This window comes from Fukomys damarensis, unplaced genomic scaffold (genome assembly GCF_012274545.1).
Source record: "Fukomys damarensis isolate Sample0158 unplaced genomic scaffold, DMR_v1.0_HiC HiC_scaffold_17, whole genome shotgun sequence".
Classification (NCBI taxonomy): domain Eukaryota; kingdom Metazoa; phylum Chordata; class Mammalia; order Rodentia; family Bathyergidae; genus Fukomys; species Fukomys damarensis.
Genome location: NW_022900929.1, coordinates 33345398 through 33367133, shown reverse-complemented (window position 1 = coordinate 33367133; position 21736 = coordinate 33345398). Strand labels below are relative to the sequence as shown.

Genomic DNA, 21736 nt, shown 5'->3' with positions numbered 1-21736 from the left:
GTACAAAAGAACTATAACTTAAATGAAAACAATACCCTAAGCAAACAAATTAGTAATTAATCAGGATACATTGCAGGGTTTGAGAGAAACTGCATCTATACTTATATGAGAAAGGAGCCTCTTGAAAGAAACTGGTGCCTGCCAAAGATCACTCCACACACTAACAGAGCTTGTATGAGAGATTTATTGTAGAGCAGCACAGTGGCCTACTCTGAGAAGGAGGAAAGAGAGAGAGAGAGAGCTGGGTGGAAGGGGCTTGGTTATTTAGCAGGTGACTGGTGTAAGCCAGTAGGGGAGTTACATCAGTTGTGCGGGCAGCCACTCAGAGGTCATTATTTGTGATCTATTCCTTATATGGACAAGGGACGATGACGCCTGAGGTAGGAAATGAAATCAAGGTATAAAATGGCAGTCGCTAACCAAAATGGTGACAGCCATATCAAGGCAGTTATACTGCTCTTTCAAAAACTGCCAAATGTTTGGTGATTGGCTATTAGTATCAGTCAAATCTGATTACATTTAGTAAATCTCCCTTATGCTTGGCACAATGCCATGTACTTGGCAGGAATGGGTTTCAGATTTACCAAAGCAAGGAGAAAACAAACTATGTGCTACCCCTAAGATTTTTTTACACTCAGATAATCAATCAGTTCCAGAATATCTTTCATCTTCTAAAACTAATTAGAAATCCAAAGTGCCAGACATGGTAACACACGCCTGTAATCCCAGCACTTGGGAGGCTGAGGCAGGAGGATCGCTATGAGTGTGAGACCAACATGGGCTACACAGTGAGTTCCAGGGCAGTCTGAACTACATAGTAAGACCCTGTCTCAAAAAACCAAAAAGAAAAAAAAAATCGAAAGGAATTCAAGATCAAGTTAATTTGGGACTGATGTCAATGTTTTGTGGTTTTATGATACAGAAAACCCCAAAGTAGGGCACTGGTTTTTAAACTCAATATGCTAACTTAACTCCTAAAAACTCTCTTTCTCAAAAGGACCCTTTCTTGGCTACCTTGAAGTGCGAAAACAGTTTTCTGGAAAAAACACTTATGAAATGAAGAGGATAAAAATGTCATAGAAGGGCTGTGGATGTAGCTTAGTAGTAAGAGTGCCTACCAAGCATGCTTGAGACTCTGTGTTTGATCACTAGCACCACAAAAAGAGTTCGAGAAACATGGGCTACACAGTGAGTTCCAGGGCAGTCTGAACTACATAGTAAGACCCTGTCTCAAAAAACCAAAAAGAAAAAAAAAATCGAAAGGAATTCAAGATCAAGTTAATTTGGGACTGATGTCAATGTTTTGTGGTTTTATGATACAGAAAACCCCAAAGTAGGGCACTGGTTTTTAAACTCAATATGCTAACTTAACTCCTAAAAACTCTCTTTCTCAAAAGGACCCTTTCTTGGCTACCTTGAAGTGCGAAAACAGTTTTCTGGAAAAAACACTTACAAAATGAAGAGGATAAAAATGTCATAGAAGGGCTGTGGATGTAGCTTAGTAGTAAGAGTGCCTACCAAGCATGCTTGAGACTCTGTGTTTGATCACTAGCACCACAAAAAAAGAAAATATCATGCTGGAAACACTCTCCAACTATATGCCAAAATATGCCAATATGCTTTTTTTAAAAACTGAGGAGAGGGCCAGGGTAGCTCAGTGGTTCTAGCACCTGCCTTTCAAGCGCAAAGTCCTGAGTTGGATACCTGGCACTAAAAAAACAAATGAAACAAAAACTGAGGAGGAGCTGGGTGTGGTGGTGCACACCTATAATCTTAGCACTCAGGCAGAGGACTGCCGTGAATTTGAGGCCAGCCTGGGCTATACAGTGAGTTCAAGGCTGGCCTGAACTACTTAGCAAGACCCTGTCTAAATGCACCCCACAAGAAAATACTAAGGCAGAAACTGAAATAAAAATTAAGACAATATTAATACTGAAATAATTAAAATAATAATCAAATAATTAAAATTAATCAAAATTAGCTTATAAAATCAATTCATGATAAATGTATGAAAATATCACAGTACAGCCCACTAATTTGTTTAATATGTGCTAATAACTACAAGAAAAGGGCTTTTTTTATAAAAACAAGACAATGTATTGAAAAGGTTAAAGCTGGATATCTCAGATAATGGACAGCTAATAACTTTAACAAATAAATATTTGGCAAATGAAAGAGTGATCATTTGGGATCAGGACAAGTAAATGAATAAAAGAGAAGCAAAACGATCTAGAAACAGTGCTGAAGCTGGGCATGGTGGTGCGTGCCTGTAATCCTAACATTCAGGAGGCTGAGCCAGGCACCCAGCCTGTGCTACACAGTGAGTTCAAGGCCAGCCTGAATTACAGAGCAAGACCTTGCTTCAAAATAACAAAGCAATTTTAAAAGGGCTGAACAATAAATGACAAAGATTTTAATTTGATAGGTGAGTGGGTGATAGCTAAATGAACATTCTCTGTACTATTTTATTTTTACAACTTTTTGTAAACTTGAAATTATTTCCAAATTCGACGTTTTTAAACATATATTGATGCCACATCTAGACTCGATGTCGAAATCTGGTTAGGACACTGTATGGAGGTTCTGTCTCCACATTTGTAAAACAAGACTACCACACGTATCTTGTAAAGTAATAATGAGTATAAAATGATACAACACATGTAAAAGAAGTTTACTGTCAAATGTTACACAAAAAGCTGGACATAGCATATCCTACTGTCCCATCTACCGAGGAAGCTGAGAGAGAAGGATCTCTGGAGCCAAGTGTTCAGGGCCAGTTTGAGGCTATTTCTTTCTTCTTCTTTTTTTTTTTTTTCCTTTTTTGAGACTCAAATTTTCAGTCTTTGGCCACTGCCTCTCAGAATGCTGAGATTACAAACATGCACCATCATACCAGACTTCACTTTTTTTTTTTCGTACCAGGGATCCAACTCAGGACCTTGTGCTAGCTGCAAGGCAAACAGTGCCACTGCAGACTTCACTTTTTAATAGTACTCTTTGGAGCAAAAAAGTTTAAACTCTAATTTAGTCTAATTTATCTCCCCCCCACTTTCTGGTAGTAAGGATTGAACCCAGGACCTTCAACATGCTAGGCAAGTAAGTCCTCTACCACTGTTTTTTTTTTTTTAAGTTATGCTTTTGGTATCATACCTATTAATTTATTGCCAAATATAATTGTATAATGACTTACTCTGTTATGGTAGTTATCTAAAATTTCTCCCAAAACGCACATTATGTTGGAGCCTTGGTTGCCAGCTTTATGGGCTTTTGGGAGGTGATTGGAGGATAAGGACTTTCTCTACACCTACTGATATGAGCATATGGTTTTGTTTTTTTATTGTACTTATGTGATACATTGCATTGATGGACTTTTTTAAATGTTAAAATTAGACACAAATTTAGCATCCCTAATCTGAAAGCTGGATTTCAGATTTTTGGATTTTGGACACTCAATTGGTAGACTTACAAATATTTTAAAAATCAAATATTTTCAAAATCTGAATTAGATCTGGTCCCAAACGTTTCATTGGCGACTGTATTATGACATTAACATTGATGACTGGTTTTGACACTACAATTTTATAAAGGAGTACAGGGGTTTTGACTTATGGTCTCAGTCCATGGTCAGCTGGTCCCAAGGCAGAAACAGGATGGTGGAAAGGCCTGGCAGAGGAAAAGGTACTTGATTCATGGCAGCCAGGAAGCAGAGAGAGAAGGAAGGAGTTAGGACAAGAACATGCCCTTCCAGGCACATCCTGGTGGCCACCTCCAACCAGGCCCCAGCTCTTAACAGCAAGTCAGCTACAGCACCCCATGATCCAATCACCTTCCAAAAGCCCTATCTCTGAACATAAACCTTTTGGGGACATCTCAGACCTAAACTGTAACAGATATTTGCACTATAATTTCTTTCATTTTTTTCCTTATGACTAGCAAATACTTTAGAACCATGTGACTACTCTTCTTAGTAAACCTAAGTGAGGCTTCAACATCCATTAATAATCCTCATCTCAAATCAAGTATTCCTTAGGCCTTGCAAAATGCTAATTTTTCTAATTCTGCTATTCCTATCAGCTAACATTCCTCCAGCTACAAGAGCTTTTCCTGGTGAGCTAGAGATCCCTAGTTACCATGAAATACAATTTGTTACTGAAAAGGTAGAATAGATGCTTATTTCATTCTCTTTAATCATCAATTTTTACAGTAAGGAATTGATGCAAGTTATTCTCATGGGAACAAACAGGTTTTATTTTATTTAGCTCGCCTTTAATTTTCATTAGGAACTTATGATTTTTTTTTTTTTTTTTTGGTTCTGGGGATCAAACTCAGGTCCTTGTGCTTGCAAGGCAGGCAGCCAAACCACTGAGCTGAATTCCCAGCCCTGTGAACTTCTATCTAATCAGTATGATTCAATCAATTAAAGTGGTTGTTTATTATTAATTCTTTGATGCTCCCATTATCTAACTAAGGTCAAAGGGGGCTTTTCAAGCTATGTCCTAGGCTCTTTTGACACAAGCCCATCTGTGAAAGTTTACCTTAAATATTCTTGACCCAATCTAAAAATCAAGTATTTTAACAATAAACTTGATTTTTTTGAGTAAGAAATGTTACTTAAGAGACCAAAATCTGGGCTGTTACTGAACAGCCTAAGTGAGGGGAGCTGGGCATGGCATAGACAGTCTGGGAAGAGAGGTGTGGTATGATTCCAGAATCTACAGGAACCACCTCTCCAGGCCCTGTATGTGGAATTCTCTTGGATTCCTGCTGTGCTGCTGGTGAAAAGAATAAAAGGACACAGACACCACGAAGAGCCCAGCCCACCCCTGTGTCCTCCAAGTGTACTTTTATTTTTGTTTTTATTTCTCCTCTCTTTTGCTCTTAAATTCGCTCTGCAGAGCCAGTTTATCCCTTACCCTTTACATTGAAATTTCAAATAAATTTTATGACTGTTTTTGCTTGTTTTGTTCAATTCTTTGTTCCACATGAGAAAAACCTGGAAACCAAGAGGTGAGCATTCCCAAAACATAATGACATAAAGACTAGAGAAGCTATTTATTTCTTAAAGTTTTGAAAGGATTCATTTGTGAAACTATATGAATACTGCATATGGAGGAATCACTTTGTTGTGACAATTTTCAAAACTGTTTTCAGTTCTGAGAGTTGAGCACAGGGTCTTAGCCTTGAGCTATATCCCCACAGACACATCACACATTTTTTTTTTTTTTGAGACAGGGTCTCACTAAATTACTAAGTTGCTCAGTCTGAGTTCGAAGTGACCCTCCTGCCTCAACCTTCCAAGGTGCTGAGATCACAAGCATGCACCACCATGCCCCAACACTAAATTTTTTCAATGGTTACTGATCAAATTTTTTTTTTTGAGTAAAAATTATGGAATTTTATACTGTGATAAAGTAATTCATTTTCAAATGTAACATGTAAGTAGAATAAAAAACAAAACCACGTGCTCATCTCAATAAGTGCAGGGAAAGTCTTATGATCTTTCAGCTCCTTTAAATTGTAGTATCAAGTATCATGTCTAGTGCCAGGAAAATGATTAAGACTGTATCCTACTCTCACTGGCTGAAACCAGTCATTCTAAGTGATTCATAATGCTTTTAACCCATTTTTATCTGGATTTAATGGTTATTTCCTCATCTCATTTCTAAGTGTCTATATGTGGATGTGCTCAAATTTTCTTCTGTACTTGGAAATCCAAGTCAATGTAGAAGGAATATATTCTATTTAATCTTTTTGACTTCTTAAGAACATACTGAATTTGTGCTTCAAGTCTGCTGCTTTCTAATTCATTTTATTTTTACCTATCAATAATTACTTCTTTTTATTCTTTTCTTTTTCTTTCTGGTACCTGGGATCGAACTCAAGACCTTGCATTTGTGAGGCAGGCACTAGTGCCACTGAGTGAAATCTCTGCCCCTTCTTTTTATTCTTTTCAGCTTATATATTATTTACTCTTATTAAACTGATTGCCTAGCAAGAAATATTCTGGAGGGCTGGGGACTTAGCACAGTGGTTCCACCACCTGCCTCATAAGCACAAGGACCCAAGTTCAATTCCTGGTACCAAAAAAAAGAAAAAGAAAAAAAAAAGAAAGAAAGAAATTATTCTGAATTCATTTTTTTACTCTGAATTTATTCCCTATTTTATTTTAATTTTTCTGTGGTCTAGAGATTGAAAGCAGTGCCTTCACATACTAAGCAAGCACTGTACTGCTAAGCTATATTCTCAGCCCAGCTCATTCCTTCTCTACAGAAACTACCGTACCTTTAGATTCTCTGGGATGGAAAGTAACTGCTTAAGTATAAAATATTAAAACAAAACTATTTGGAGTTTAAATAGAATTAATTTAACATATATAGATAGCATTTGTTCTTTTTTTTTTGGTGGGGGATATTGGGGATCGAACTTGGGACCTTGCGCTTGGGAAGTAAACAGCAGCACCACTGAGCTAAATTGCTGGCCCTTTTTAATTTTTTTTTGTGGGGGGTACCAGGGATAGAACTCAGGACCTTGAGTTTGAAAGGCAGGCAGTGGCACCACTGAGCTAAATCCCCAGCCCAATAGCATTTATTCTTAATTCCAGCAAGTTTTAAATAGGAATTTAAAAAAATAATAATATTCTTACCTCCTTTGTGGTACTTGCTCTTCCAGGTTCATGATTCATACAAAAGGGGCCAGTTTTCCAGGCCTCTGTATCTCCACAGTCACAAAACCCTCCTCCAGTGGAAGTATGCATCTGCCCAATGAAAAATGAGTTTTATTTAATCTCAAAATACATTACAAAGCAAGCAAGAATATCTGATAAAGATAAATTCAACAGTTTATGTTTATATACCAGGTGTGGTGGTACATACTTGTAAATCCAGCTACTCAGGAAGCCAAGGAGGATCATTAAGTTCCAGGCCAGCCTAGGCAACTTTGCAAGACCCTATCTCAAAACAAAAATTTAATAAAGGGCTGGGAATAAAGATCAGTGGCAGTAGGGCGTGGTGGCATATGACTACAATCCCAGCACTCAGGAGGCTGAGGCAGGAGGACTGCCATGAGTTTGAGGCCAGCCTGGGCTATATAGTGAGTTCAAGGCCAGCCTGAACTACAAAGTGAGACTGTGTCTCAAAAACAAATGAACAAATAAACAAAAACCTCAGTGGCAGAGCAAGGCCTTGAGTTTACTCTCCCTACTGAAAAAAAGAAAAACTTCACCAATATTTTAACCTTAATTGTCTTTGATGTAATAGAAACTAGATGAAACAAAAATCATTTTAGTTACTAAAAAAAAAAAATCCAAAATCCTGAATACATCCTAACAAAATGAACCTACAAAATTAATAAGCTTTTGAAAAATAACTCTAATTTTTAAATAGTTGTTTAAATTTAAATTAATGCAAAACCAATTGAAAAGTATGTAAAAGATGTAACACCCAAAATGCTTGAGTCAATGAGACTTTTTTGGATAAACCCTTTTAAGAAATCAGTATAATGATACTATGTAGTATAAAATACAAAAAGCTGGGAATGTAGCTCAGTGGTGGATCACTTGCCTAACATGTGCATGGTACTGGGTTTAATCCCTCACACCAGAAGGAAAAAGAAAAAAGAAATATATAAATACACTATGTTCATTTACACTGTTGTCCCACAGCAAATAAAATTTACACAAACTATTTTCCTTCAGTCTTCCTAAAAAAAAACCAAAAAACTAAAATACACTCTGACAGAGAATAATGGCAACAAATTGATATTGAATCCCCCCAACATACATTAAGGAAACACAAAACCACATATGACCCATACTTTCAGCATTATTAGGAAACAACAACAAAAATACTATGATCTTCATAAGACTTGTTCCAAGAGTTTCTATTACACAGCACTTCAAGCCTGTGGACATAGACAGCCAGAAAGGGGAGCTTAAAATACTGTGTAAAAGAGCAGAGAAGTGCAGAAGACATGGCAGCAAAGGAAAACAGGAAATAGAATATTTAAAAATCCTACAGAAGGGAGCTGGGTATGGTGGTGCACACCTGTAATCCCAGCACTCAGGACGCTGAGGCAGGAGGATTGCCATACATTCCAGGCCAGCCTGGGCTACAAAGTAAATTTAAGACAACCTGAACTACATAGTATGACCCTGCCTTTAAAAAAAAAAAATCCCACAGAAATGAGATCATCATCTATGAAAGAAAGTACACAAAAGAGGGTAGACTTAATAGAAGAAAGCACTTTTACTCCTGTTCATGAAATAAAAAGGAATAGGAAAATAGCAGACTATATCTATACTTTCTGTGGAAAAGAACAAAGCAAAAATGTAAATAAGAGCCAGAACACTGTAACACAATGTTCCAAAATGAATCATATGAGCCCCAAACAACTATCTGAGGATACGAAAACCTTTCATCGAACCAAACATCCTTAAACAGAACACAAAGGTCAGGGGCATAATGTAGTTGCAGAGTGCATGCGTTGCATGTGGAAAGAGCTGGGTTCTATTTCCAGTACCAAGAAAGAAAGAATTCAAAGGACAAAGGAAGAAAGAGAGCAAAAGTGAGAAAATTAAAAATGATGGATAAAATGAATTCTAAAAATCTAGAAAACGAGACCTGATTCAACTCAGGAAAAAAAAAATAGAGGAGGCGGGCTGAAGATACAGCTCAGTGGTAGAGTACTTGACTAGCATGCAAAAGATCCTGGGCTTAATTCCCAGTACTGGAAAAAGAAGAAAGAAGGAGAGGGGAGGGTGGCGGAGAAAAGGGGATGGGTGAGGGAGAGGAAGGAGGAAGAAGAAAATGAGAACCATAGTAGTGAATTCTAAATTACAGGGTACCTAACATGTAGCTCAAATAAAAAGTTAATAAATAGCACTGAAGCAAAGCGCAAAAAAATCAAGAGAATAAAAAATAAAGTAAAGAAGTAGGGTCAGAGAAATAGTTGATAGGGATTAAGAGAGCTAACAAAAGTACAACTGAAGAAAATCAAAAGAATGGAGCAGAACTAGTACTTAAAACTGTAAACCAAGTAAACTCTCTGGACGTAAAAGCTGCAAATCTATACTTGAAAGGAGCCATAAGTCTATGAGTAACTGAAAAAGATTTTTAAAAATGTACCCAGGGTGATTAATTCCCCAGAAAAAGACTAGACTGTCTGAGACAGAGTCTTCCTATGTAGTTCTGGCCTTGAACTCACAATGTAACTCAGGCTGGCCTCCAACTCACAGATATTCCCCTGCCTCAGCCTCTCGAGTGCTGGGATCACAAGTGTGTGCCATCATGCTCTGCAAAACTATTAGACTTTAAAGTCTTGAAAAAGAAAAAAAAAAGTCTTGAAAAAGAATACAAGAAAATTAGACTAGTATCAGGCTTCTCAGTAACAAGATTTAAAAAATCAAGGCAACAATAGAACCTTGCATTTTGTTTGTCACTGGAGATTGAATCCAGGGATGCTACATCTCAGCCTTTTTATTTTATTTTGAGACAGGGTCTCATTAAGTTGCTAGGGCAATTTGAAATCCTCCTACCTCAGCCTTCTTAATAACTGAGATTACAGGTCTGAGTCACTGTGTCTATCAGAACACAATTTTTAAGGGGTGGTGGGGAGAAAACTAAGGATATTGTTTCCAGCCATGGCCTAAAAATGTCAGAATTTAGGGAACACTGTACACATGTGCCCTTCCTAAGGAGTCTCAAGGATCTGCAAACTTTCTGTAATAAAGGACCAAGTAATAAAATATCTTAGGTTTTGCAGGCTACACAGACTATTCAAAATATTACTTTCCACTCAGAAGTAGCCACAGACAGTATATAAATGGGTGGGTATGGTAAGGTTCCAATAAAACTTTATTCATGGGGGCCAGAGATTTAGCTCAGTGGTTCCGCCACTTGCCTCGCAAAAGCAAGGTCCCGAGGTCAATCCCCGGTACCAAAATAAAAACTTTATTCATGGGTACTGAACTTCTTTTGTGGGAGGCTTAGGGACTGAACCCAGGGCCCAGTGCATACTAAGCTGCAACACCACCCCCTGATAGTTTCCTATAATTTTCATTAATCATGAAATATTCTTCTCATTTTTTTCCTAAAAGTATAAAGACCATTCCTATGTCATACAAAATATCCAGATTGATTCACAGGCTATAGGCGGAAATTTCAGAAAAAGAAGAGATGGTGAACACTGTATATACTTAACTGTAAAACTACAAAAAAAGATGAATATGGATAGAAAAATACAAACATATGACCTGACACCCAGAAAGACTACAACCAAAAGGGGGGAAAAAGAGAAGGGAAAGCAAAAGGACCAAAAGATTAGTATTACATGGGTAAGAGGAAGGATCCAAAGAACACCATTCAAACAAACTAGATAATAAAAGGCTGAGTAAAGGGAAAGGTGGTCTGAGCATTACAGAATTAATACTGAGATAACAAATGGAACAAAAGCAACTAGAAACTAAGATATATAAATGAATTTCTCTTCTTTAATATATACTGATGAATGCTGTAATCCTATAGTTATTAAAAATGTAGCTGTATAAACATAATATTGGAATAGAGGATACCACAGAAGCAAAGTAAAGGAATTCAGAGCATTAAAAATGGGGGAAATTTAACAACTTACAAATTTAAAATGTCAATAAGAAAAATGACAGCAGAAACTAAGTTAAAAAGGCAGAAAAATAGATCTTGTAAACTCAAACAATCACTTTTTTGTTGTTGTTGTTCCAAGTGCAATGTCCTGACTTAGATTCCCAGTACCAAAAAAAAAAAAGAATTGTTATGTACATGCAATTATCATGTACTAAAAACTGATAAAATTTTAAAGTAATAAAATGTATACTTCAATATATCTGGCTTTAAAAACATAAAATTTTGAGGTCCAGGTATGCTATTGAATGCCTATAATACCAGCTACCTGGGAGGCTGAGGCAGGAGGATCACAAATTTGAGGCTAACTCTGGCAATTTCCTGAGAACCTGTCTCAAAATAAATAGATAGATAGACAGACAGACATACAGATAGATAGGGCCTGGGATATTGTTCCATGGGAGATTGATCCTCCTGGGTTTAATCCCCAGTCTGTCTGTCTCTCTGCACTCACACACACAAAATAAAATAAGCATATTAAGATAAAGTATAAACCACATAATATAGCATGAAAAAAAGCAACAGAAAAATGAGTAAGGATAAAAATAATCAATAACCAAGATTCCATCAACATGGATAAGCTAAATGCATGGATGCATGTATAAGCCAAATGCAGTATCTACCTACAATGGAGTATCATTCAGCTTTTAAAAGGAAGTAAATTCTTTTTTTGGGGGGTACCAGGGATCAAATTCTGGACCTTGTGCTCTCGAGGCAGGCACGGCACCGAGCTAAATCCCTGGCCCAAGGAAGGAAATTCTGATATATGCTCTAACACGGATGAACCTTGAAGACATTACATTAAGTCAAATAAGAAAAATCACAAAAAGTCAAATACACAGTCACATAGCTATTCTGCAGGCAGCAGAATGGTGATTGCCAGGAGTTGGAAGAAGGAAGGAATGGGAAGCTATTGCTTAGTGAGTACAGCTTTTCCTTCTTAGAAGGTAAAATGAGTTACAGGGACAGATGGTGATATTGGCAGCACGTGATGAACATATTCAATACTGCTCAACTGTACACTTAACGACAGGGAAGATAGGGCTAGGGATTTAGCCCAGTGGTTCGGCTGCCTGCCTCACAAGTGCAAGGACCCGAGTTTGATCCCAAGTACAAAAAACAAACAAACAAAAACCTAATGACAGAGAAGATAATTTTTTTTTTTTTTTTTTGAGACAGGCTCTTGCCGTGTAGTTCAAGTTGGCCTTGAACTAATTATGGAGCACAGGCTGGCCTGGAACTCCTGGCAATCTTCCTGCCTCCACCTCTCAAATGCTGGGATTACAAGCATGTGCCACCATGCCTGTCTATCAAATGTATTTTAACTTTTTTTTTGTACCAGGGATTGAATTCAGGATCTTGCACTTACTTGCATGGCAGAAACAGGGCCACTGAGCTAAATCCCCAGCCCTTAAATGTATTTTATAACAGTAACAAAAGTTGGAAAATCTTTTACCATTCTAAATGCATATATACTTCAACCCAGAAAATCTAATTATGTAGCTTCAGATATTCTTTAAACTTGTTTATATAAAAACAAAGATAAAAATGTGTTTGTTCAAAGCAATATTGTATTATAAAAAAAAAATCTACTTGTCTAGAAAAAGGAGTTTTATAGCAATTAAATAAGCCAAAACTTGGGCCAGGGATTTAGCTCAGTGGTTCTGCTACCTGCCTTGCAAACTTAAGGCTTAAGTTCGATCCCCTGAAATAAGTCAAAACTTACTACATGTATCAATACAGAATAATCTTCACAATATATTGTTAACTTAAATAAAAGTTGCAAAACAGAAAATACAGTTAATCTCTCTACCCGCCATATACCTAAACAAGCCAGCTAAATATATAAAGATCTGTCAGGCTAAGCCAGCTATGGTGGTGCACAATTGTAATCCCAGCACTTGGGAGGCTGAGGCAGGAGGATAACTGTGATTTCAACATACTGAGATTCTGTCTACAAAAAAACATCTGTCAGGCTAGACCCTATATTTTTAAATCATGGTCACTACTAGGGAGGAAAATACAACAGGACAAAAAAACAATTGTAATGTTTATATTCTTGTGTATTATCTGAATTTTGAAAAAGTAGTTTCTAGGGCTAGGGATTTAGCTCAGAGGTTCCACTGCCTGCCTCACAAGCCCAAGGACCCAAATTTGATCCCTGGTACCAAAACAAACAAACAAACAACAGCAAAAAAAGTAGCCAGGCGTGGTGGTGCATACCTGTAATCCCAGCACTTGGGAGGCTGAGGCAAAAGGATTACTGTGAGTTTGAGGCCAGCCTGGGCTACATAGTGAGTTCCAGGTCAGTCTCAACTACATAGTGAGACCCTATCTCAAAAAACAAACAAAAAAAAGTAGTATTGCCTAAGCTTATTTGTTTGTTTTACAGTGTTGGGGATTAAAACAAGGGCCTTGTGCATGTTAAGCAAGTGTTCTACTACTGAGCTATATACTCAGCCCAATAAATAATTTCTTAAATGCTGTGTGTTTGAAAGCAATATACAGCTGGGCATGATAGCACACCCTATAATCCCAGTCTAGGAAGCTGAGGCAAGAGGTCACAAATTTGAACTCAGCCTCAGCAACTCAGAAACTTAGTGAGACCTATCCCAAAATAAAAGTAAAAATAAAAAGCACTGGAGATGTAGCTCAGTGTGAAAGCCTGGGGTTCAGTACTCAATATTAAGGGGTGGGGGAAGGCAGACAATATATAAATATATTTTCTTATCATGTAGGAGGATTATAATATTTATAAAGGATGATGCTAAACATATGGAACTAATTATTTTTAATTAAATCTCGGCCATCAGTTTTGCCTATGATTTAGCTTCATTGATCCTAACATTTCATTTCAATAAATGTTTACCAAAAGTCTCTGTGTCCTAAGTACCATGACAGACACAGAGGTAAAAATTATATGAGACCTGAACCTGTCCTCAAGAAGTTTATAGTCAGGTGGGGATAAAAGATATACAAATAAGATAAAACCACTGATAAGAAAGAAGATTGTTGTTTTTTTTTAATTTATATACTTTTTGCTGAAGCAGTGTTTAATAAGTACAAATACATGGCATTAGGGTTTAGGACCTAAAACAGGACTGATTGACACTGAAAATAAAATTGTTTTCTGAAGAAAGGCCTCACATCCCAATCAATTCCCAGTAACAATGTTTTGCAGATTAGCAAGGGGTTTTAAATTCCATCATAGTTTTACCATTCTAGTCTTAAGGATTAGATCAGAAATTAGTTCAGCCAGATGTGGTGGCACATGCCTATAACCCCAGCACTCGGAAGGCTGAGGCAGGAGTATTGCTGTGACTTCTAGGCCAGATTGTACTACACAGTGAGTTTAAGAACAGCCTGAACTACATAGCAAGATCCTGTCTCAAAGCAAGCAAACAAACAAATTAGTTCAATTCCCCAGGAGGCAAATTATTTTCCTTGGTTGTATGAAACAATCCTCAAAGAACCATTCCTCAGTCTCCAAACTATGCTTAAGAAATTTTTTCAATATAATATAAAAGGTAATTGGTAAAATGTGCTCATGCACATTAAAACAGTTGTTAGAAAGATTTAACTAGCTTTATAGTTTAAGGTTTTGTTTTTTTTTGGTACCAGGGATCGAATTCAGACCCTTGTGCTTGCGAGGCTGGCAGCAGAACCACTAAGCCAAATCCCAGGCCGTATGGTTTAAGTTTTAGAGGTTAGAGGGGGTCTATTTTCTTCTGCAGGTGTGTTCTAGTTGCCTTAGAAATGTATTCAATTTTCCATGGGCGTGGTGGCTCATGCCTGTAATCCCAGCACTCGGGAGGCTGAGGCAGGAGGATCACTGAGTTCAAGACCAGCCTGGGCTACATAGTGAGTTCCAGGTCAGTCTCAACTATATAGTGAGACCCTGTCTCAAAAAGCAAAAAAACAAAACAAAACAAAAAATAGAAATGCATTGAATCAAAGAGCATCATCATATCACTCTCAAGGCTATAACAGGTCTGATTCTCTGAATCAACTTAGGTGAATTCAGTCACAAGTTCTGTTCTATTTAATTCAGTTATTATTCTGATTTCTGCTTTTTGAAATTAAATCTACTCGTCAAATCAAAGACTGTGGTCCCATTTGCAAGGATAATGAAAAAATAAGCAGCAAAACAAAGGCTCAAAATTTTGCCTCCTTCCTGTTCTCAAAAGTTGTTAGGACTATTGTGCCACTAAAGGTTTCTCTTGGTTTTTGTTCACAAAATGTCTGGGCTTGAATCTCCCCCTGCCATTACTCTCCTTTTCCCCCCTTTCCCTGGAACAATACATACCCCTTCCTATTTCTCTCAATTTCTTCTTCCCCCCTTTTTTTTTTTTTGGAAGGTAGGGTCTTGCTATATAGTATAGGCTGGCCTAAAACTTCCTGTGTAGCCCAGGCTGGCCTCAAAGTCCCAATCTTCCTGCCTCAGCCTCCCAAGAGCTTGGATTACAGGTGTGTTTCACCATACTCAGCATTTCCAATTTTTCTTTAATGTATTCCTTTTTTTTTCTTTTATGGAGTATTTTACTATACAAAAAATATATACAATGTAAAGTATATTGTTATTATTATTATTATTATTTTTTTTTTTTTTGGTACCAGGGATTGAACTCAGGACCTTACTCTTGCGAGGCAGGTGACGGAACCACTAAGCTATATCCCTGGCCCCAAGTATATTATTTTGAGGTAAGGTCTTGCTAAGTTGCCTAGGTGGGATTCAAATTTGTGATCTTCCTGCCTCAGCCTCCCAAAGTGCTAGGACTACAGGCATGTGTCACCATACCTAGCCATGATTTTGATTTATATGGCTAATACTCCTGTGTGTGTGTGTGTGTGTGTGTGTGTGTGTGTGTGTGTGTGTGTGTGTGTGTGTGTCTGTTGTATCATTCTTCTGTGTTTTCGGTCTGTTTGGGTTTTTTGGCAGTATTGGGGATTAAACTCAGAAACCTTGTACTGAGCTTTAGTCTCAGCCCTTTTTTTGTCTTTTTTGAGACAAAGTATTACCAAGTCATGAAGTTACCTAGGCCAGGCTCAAACTTGCGATCCTTTCTCCTCAGCCTCCCCAAGTGCTGGTATTATCGGCGCGTGCTACTATGTACCATATTTTCTTTATACGTTTATCTGTCGATGGGCAACTAGGCTGGTTCCATATCTTGACTACTGTGAACTGTGCTGTGATAAACACTGGTATACAGGTATCTCTATAGTGCAGTATGCAACTTTAATTCATTTGGAGATATAGCAAGGAGTGGTATAGATGGATCATATGGTACAGCAATTCTGTTTATAGTTTTTTGATACCATTATTCTTTAAACTATCTGTATGCTTTATACAAACTTTTGTTTAAAAGTGGTATGTCTCACCAAAAAGTTGTAAAGGGCTACCTCTTGAAGTAGATGTCCTATCACATAATATACTTAATAGAGGTTAAAGGCCCACATACCAGTTCTGTTCAGCAGGAATTTTAAGTACTGGTCAAGATTTTGCACTAGAAGGCCATCAGATTCTTGCTAATCCATAGATTTTTATGGCTCTGGTTTCATACCTTGTAGCGATGATTTTTATGAACACTATTCTGGAAGCAGTCCATACAGAGTACACATGTTGGATCAATTGCACAGTCCCTGGAAAAGATTGACAATTAGATTCCAAAATTTAGACAACTCCTATTGATGCTTAAGGTATGACTATCATGTGAATAAGTTTCCTGTATGGTACCAACTAAATATGAAAATGCTTCAAAAACTGGATTTCAAAATATTGTAAGCAAATACAACACTGCTAGTATCATTTTAGACTTACTGAAAATGTAAGGGTGCACATTTGGTTTTATATCTTAAATCACCCTCATAACTTTGAGCCTGCACTTTGGTGTCGAGCTGTTAAGTTACAACTCAAAATTTTATTTTGTGAAAACTGATCAGTTGTGTTCCATTATCTGCCATCATCTCACCTCATTACACTTACACATTTATTTTATAAACACTGACTAGGCGTTGTTAAATGAAGTTTGGATAAAGACAAAATTCACTGGGAATACAAGAACCATAAAGGAAGGAAGGAATTTTTATTTCATACACTGATGTGTCCCAAGCACCTAGAACAGTGCCTGGAACATACTATACACGCAATATTTACATACACAATATTACATACACAATATTTACGGAATGACTGAAATTCAATTTCTTCCCTAATAACAACTTTTAAAATGTAGTACTTGATACTTTTAGGGAATCACTAAAAATCAATATAAATAAGTACAAAGTGTTAGATTAATTTTTTAAATTTATTATTTAAAAGAGTTGCATAGATGAAATTAGGAAATTTGCAAAATGAATTTTAGGGCTGGGGTGAAGCTCAGGAATGTGTTTGCCTAATGTAAGTGAAGCTGTAGGTTTGATCTCCAGTAATACACACACACATTTTAAAAGGCTAAGAGGATAAAAAGAGCTTTCCTAATAATATTCTTTAAAATACGTATATCTACTGAACCTCTAAAGCAGGCTTTCTCACCATCAGAACACTCACATCATGAGTGGACCAGATAACTGCTGGGCATAGAGGTATCCGTCATCCTCTGCATTGGAGGATGGTCAGCAGTAACCCTGGCCTCTCTGCACTAGATGCCAGTGCCAATCCCTGGTTGTAACAATATCTCCATGAAATTTTGAGAGACACGATTTCTACAAATGTCTACTGTGCTTTAGTTGAAACTGATTGCGCTTTAGCTAAAAATATATAAGATAAATGCAGGGCAAAAAATAGTACACAAAATGCAAATGTTAATTTTTTTCTGTGAAAAGAGCAGGATAAAGATACTATGTTTTAAACAAGTAGTAAACATATATAACCAATCAACTCTAAAATCAGAGGGAAGCAAAGAATAAAGACTGTTTTCATAAAGTCTAAAAATTCATACTCCTAAAGCATACTCTAATAAAGGAGAAAAATAAAAGTGTTGCTAAGCTCTAAAAGTCAAACATTTCAGGCAGCAGTAGGGAGTAAAAAAAAGCTTCTTTGATTTACCATGATGCTTAAGACAACTGCTCCTACATCAAACAGAAAGCCTAAAGATGTTTCTAATTTCCCTACCACTGGCTTCTTCTGTTCAGGTAAATTCTAATTGTTCCCAAAGGTCCACAATCCTTCACTCACATCTGTGAAATTAAAAAAATCCCAAAAGGTTTTATTACTTTGCAGGCTTATACCAAGAGTCAGTTATTTCAAAAAGAAAAAAAAGGAAGAGGAGGAAGAGAAGGAGAAACTGACATGACATGACATGACTACAGACTTTATTCATACCACTTGGTGTGAACATTCAGTTTTGTTACAGAAATCTTGCTATGTTTGATTATAGGATCCTGCCTTGACTCTGGTGGAGGAGTATTCAGAATTCTGAAATTCACTTGGCCCCAGAGGTTCACGATAAGAAGAATATGATGACTACAATACACACAAAGCAAAAATCTATTAACTATATATTTTTGGAGAACAGGAAGGAAAATTTAAAGAACTGTTTAACTAGAAGTCACATATTCAAAAACAATCTGTATGAGCAAAATAGATTGAAAGTATAAAAGGAAGTTAACTAAGTAGGAGTAAATATAGTATAAGTAGTAATAAACACAAAAAATCATGGAATAAGTATGAAATACAAAGTTTATAATTATAACCAATCCTGTACATCTCTAATTCTTACCTACAAGAATATGTTGTCTCTCCACTTTTGAAAACCTTCCCACAGAGTTGAAAAGCTCCACTGTGTTTCAATTTCTCTAAGCAAATAGCTGGATCTTCTCCAAATAAGTACCATTCCAATGGAGTAAATATTGATAACTGCACATTCTCTTCTTGCTTTTCCAAGTCTGGGTCCATTTCAGCAAAATAAATTTCTGGCACCAACTGTGCCAAATGATGCAAGAAAGCAATATAAAAGTCAACTTGCTGATCCCACCACTGAAAGAAAAGATAACAATAGATTGACTCAGAAGTTCCCTCTTTACAATCTAGGGTACAAATAAAGCACAATTGTGTATTTTCAAGATGATTTACAATATATTTTGTCCTTTACCAATACAAAAGACAGATGGGGAATTAAATAAAAATAACCTCAGAAATAAGCAGTTGCCCATATATAATAAATATCTGAAAACAAAAAGCAGTTATCAATAGTGGGGGGGTGCTTCCCTCTGGAATGGCCGCTTTTTTTTTTCCTCCCTAATTATTAGTATATGTTTGCCAATACACAAGAAATAGCCATCTTGCTGTGTTAAAATGAGTCTATTATCAGTCACAGGCTGGACAAAACATTCTCTGTTTCTTAGTGTTAAACCCCTCCCCTGTATTCATGGCCCCGTATGAATTAACCAATCCGCAAATAGCCTCATATGAATTAACCAATCCGCAAATCTGCTTCTGTAAAGCCCGCTTTCCCGCTCTTCAAATTATATATAAGCAAGATCATCCTTGGCGGGGCGCTTCTCTTGTCTTCGGACATTAGAGACGCCCGTGGCCCACGCAATAAAACCTCTGCATCTTGCATCCGTACGGTCTCGGCTGGTCATTGGGGGAAGGTGCGTCGAGTCGGACCTTACATTAGTTTAACTATTTTAGGGAACCGTGCTGCTTAGTAACACATCAAATAGGATGTAAGTCAGAGTTCTGTGAACACAAAAAGCACTTACCATTAAAAACAAAAAAACAAACAAAAATGAGTGTAGGACACATTTATAATCCCAGCACTCAGAAGGCTGAGGCAGAGGTTGGAGCTCAAGGCCAGCCTGAACTACATAGCAAGCCCCTGTCCCCACCCCCACCAACCAAAAAAAAAAAGAGAAACTGAACCTCATCAAATGTAAAATCTTCTGCTTTTCAAAAGAAACAAAGATGGCTTATTTGCACAAGAAAACATTCTGTTCAATATCATCAGTCACTAGGGGAATGAAAATTAAAATGACAATGAGATATTTCTATGTAGTCTATTAGAGTGGCTAAAATTAAAATCTGACATATCAAATACCAATAATGATTCAGAAAAATTAAGGAAGGAAAGAACAGATAGGGTCTCGGAAAGGGAACAGGCACTTTATGTAAGACTTGAATAGGCTAAAGTGACTCCATGCTAATAGGCCAGACTGTGCTTCTTCATATGCTAATTACTATCTTGGTTAACAGCCCACCCAGGGGCAAATGGTTTGACAAAAGGTGACCCTAGAACATTTCCTGCATAAGATAAGTAATGTGTTTACAGTCTTGTTCTGTGAATTCCCTCACTCTTTGTTTAATAAAACCTTATAAAAAATACCTCAGCCCCTGAGCAGTTGCTTCTCTGAGCCACCTGGCTCCGGGAGTGCCATCTGGCCAGACTAATAAAGGTCTCTTTACCATCTAGCCTGATATGTTCCTTCCTGGGTTTCTCAGTTCTCTGTCGTGTTCCCGGAGCCTCGCTGGGTGTTAGGGCCCAGCATCGTGGAGGCCTTTTTGGCTGTCCACGCTCAGTGGAGTGGAAGTGAGACTTTAGGTCTTACATATTGGAGGCCCCAGAGAGATACCCAGGCAGGAACTATAAATCCGGCCGAGAGTCTCTGTTGCGGGATCCAGCAGGAGATTCTCAGACACAGACCTTTGAAAGCCTCCGGAGGTAAGCTTTGTGCTGGCGGTTACAACTGTCTTGTTTATCAGGACCGAGGTGGCTGACGAGCCGGGAAACCTCCCCTGACCCCGGCCCTGACGAGGACTCCGGGTAGTAGAATCAAAGCTTTTCTTTTTGTGTGACACCTGTCTGTCTTGTCAATGTCTCATCTGTTGAGTATTAAACTAAATTTGTTCCTAGGGACAAGATGGGAGCATCCAGCTCCAAGAACACCACCCCACTGGATTGCTTTCTAACTAATTTTAAAATTGTTTTTTTCCCTGAGCAGAAGGATGATTACGGGGTTAAATTCTCTCATGGAAAGCTTCGCTCCCTGTGTCAATCCGAGTCCCACCTGAGCAAGCGACTGTCTGCCTCCTTGGAAGGGAAAAGGTGCGCCCCCAGGATTTCCTGGGTTCCCTTTCTAAGACGCAGAGGCCGGCTCGTCAATAGTGGAACAGAAAGAAAAAAACTAAATAAAATCATCTGTCCGAATGGTGAGATCCCCTGGGTTGCTCCCTAGTTTGTCTTTGGAAGGGGACCCAGGGAGGGAATGTATTAACTTCTTAGGTGGCTGTGTGTGTGAAAGAGAATCGGTTAGGAGAGTGAATGGGAAGAGCTGGGTAGCCTCCTTTATACATCAAAAGAAAGGGAGGAGGGCTTATGCTTAAAGAGCCCTCCAGGCAAATAAACAAGGTCGTTTTCTGAAACAGAACCCCGGCACCCCACCCTTTGTCTTGCATTGCATCACCGGACAAGGGAATATCTAATAGTTATGGGAAATGCTAATACTAAACCAACTGTTCTCAAGTGCATAATTAAAATTTTGATACAGATTTTATGGGAGACTATAAGATAAAACTGCAACCAACGATGCTTAAAAACTTTATGAATTATCATGGTCTCAGCTAAGCCAGACTTGATGGGGGGGGGACTCTAGACAAAAAAAAAAGTTATCTGCCTTTGTTTTACTTACCTGAGACTTTGATAATGTGGAGCCTCTTGTGCTCTAGGAGCTACTGAAACTTCTGCTCTGTAATAATCAGCTGCTAATAAAAACTATTTAGTTTTGTTTATAAAACACCTGCTTGCTAAATCTACCATTTTCCTGTGGTAAACTTGTCTCTCAGAAAATGTAACATCGTTTCAGGCAAATCCCAGTGTTTCCCCTTTGGGAGGAGGTCGAGCTGTCTCCCCTCTACTTGAGTTGCTAAGATAAAAAATATGAAGGAGATAAGGATAAAACAAAGTTGTTTAACCTTACTACACTGGAAGATACAAATGGGAAAACATGATGGGACTCAGAAAAAAGATAAAACAGGGCTTACACTCAGATTAAAAAAAATAAAATGAAAAAATCTCTAATGGATTAAAATCAGATAGGAAAATTCTAAAAGACAAAAATAAGAAAAAAAAAAAAAAAAAAAAAAAAAC

The 21736-nt window shown here is 37.6% G+C and overlaps 1 protein-coding gene across 3 annotated transcripts in view; it reads right to left on the bottom strand.

Moving 5' to 3' along the window:
- Positions 1–21736, bottom strand: part of Ubr1 (ubiquitin protein ligase E3 component n-recognin 1) — a 186562-nt gene that overhangs the window by 134213 nt on the left and 30613 nt on the right. For 2 of the 3 annotated variants that reach the window (XM_010624811.3, XM_010624806.3), the window contains exons 2-4: positions 18371–18627; positions 16214–16292; positions 6644–6754 (exon numbers count right to left, since the gene is read on the bottom strand). In XM_010624811.3, the coding sequence (XP_010623113.1) occupies positions 6644–6754; positions 16214–16292; positions 18371–18627 (447 nt within the window). Of the gene's footprint in view, positions 1–6643; positions 6755–16111; positions 16293–18370; positions 18628–21736 lie in introns of those variants that run through there. The other variant, XM_010624808.3, reaches the window with a different exon arrangement.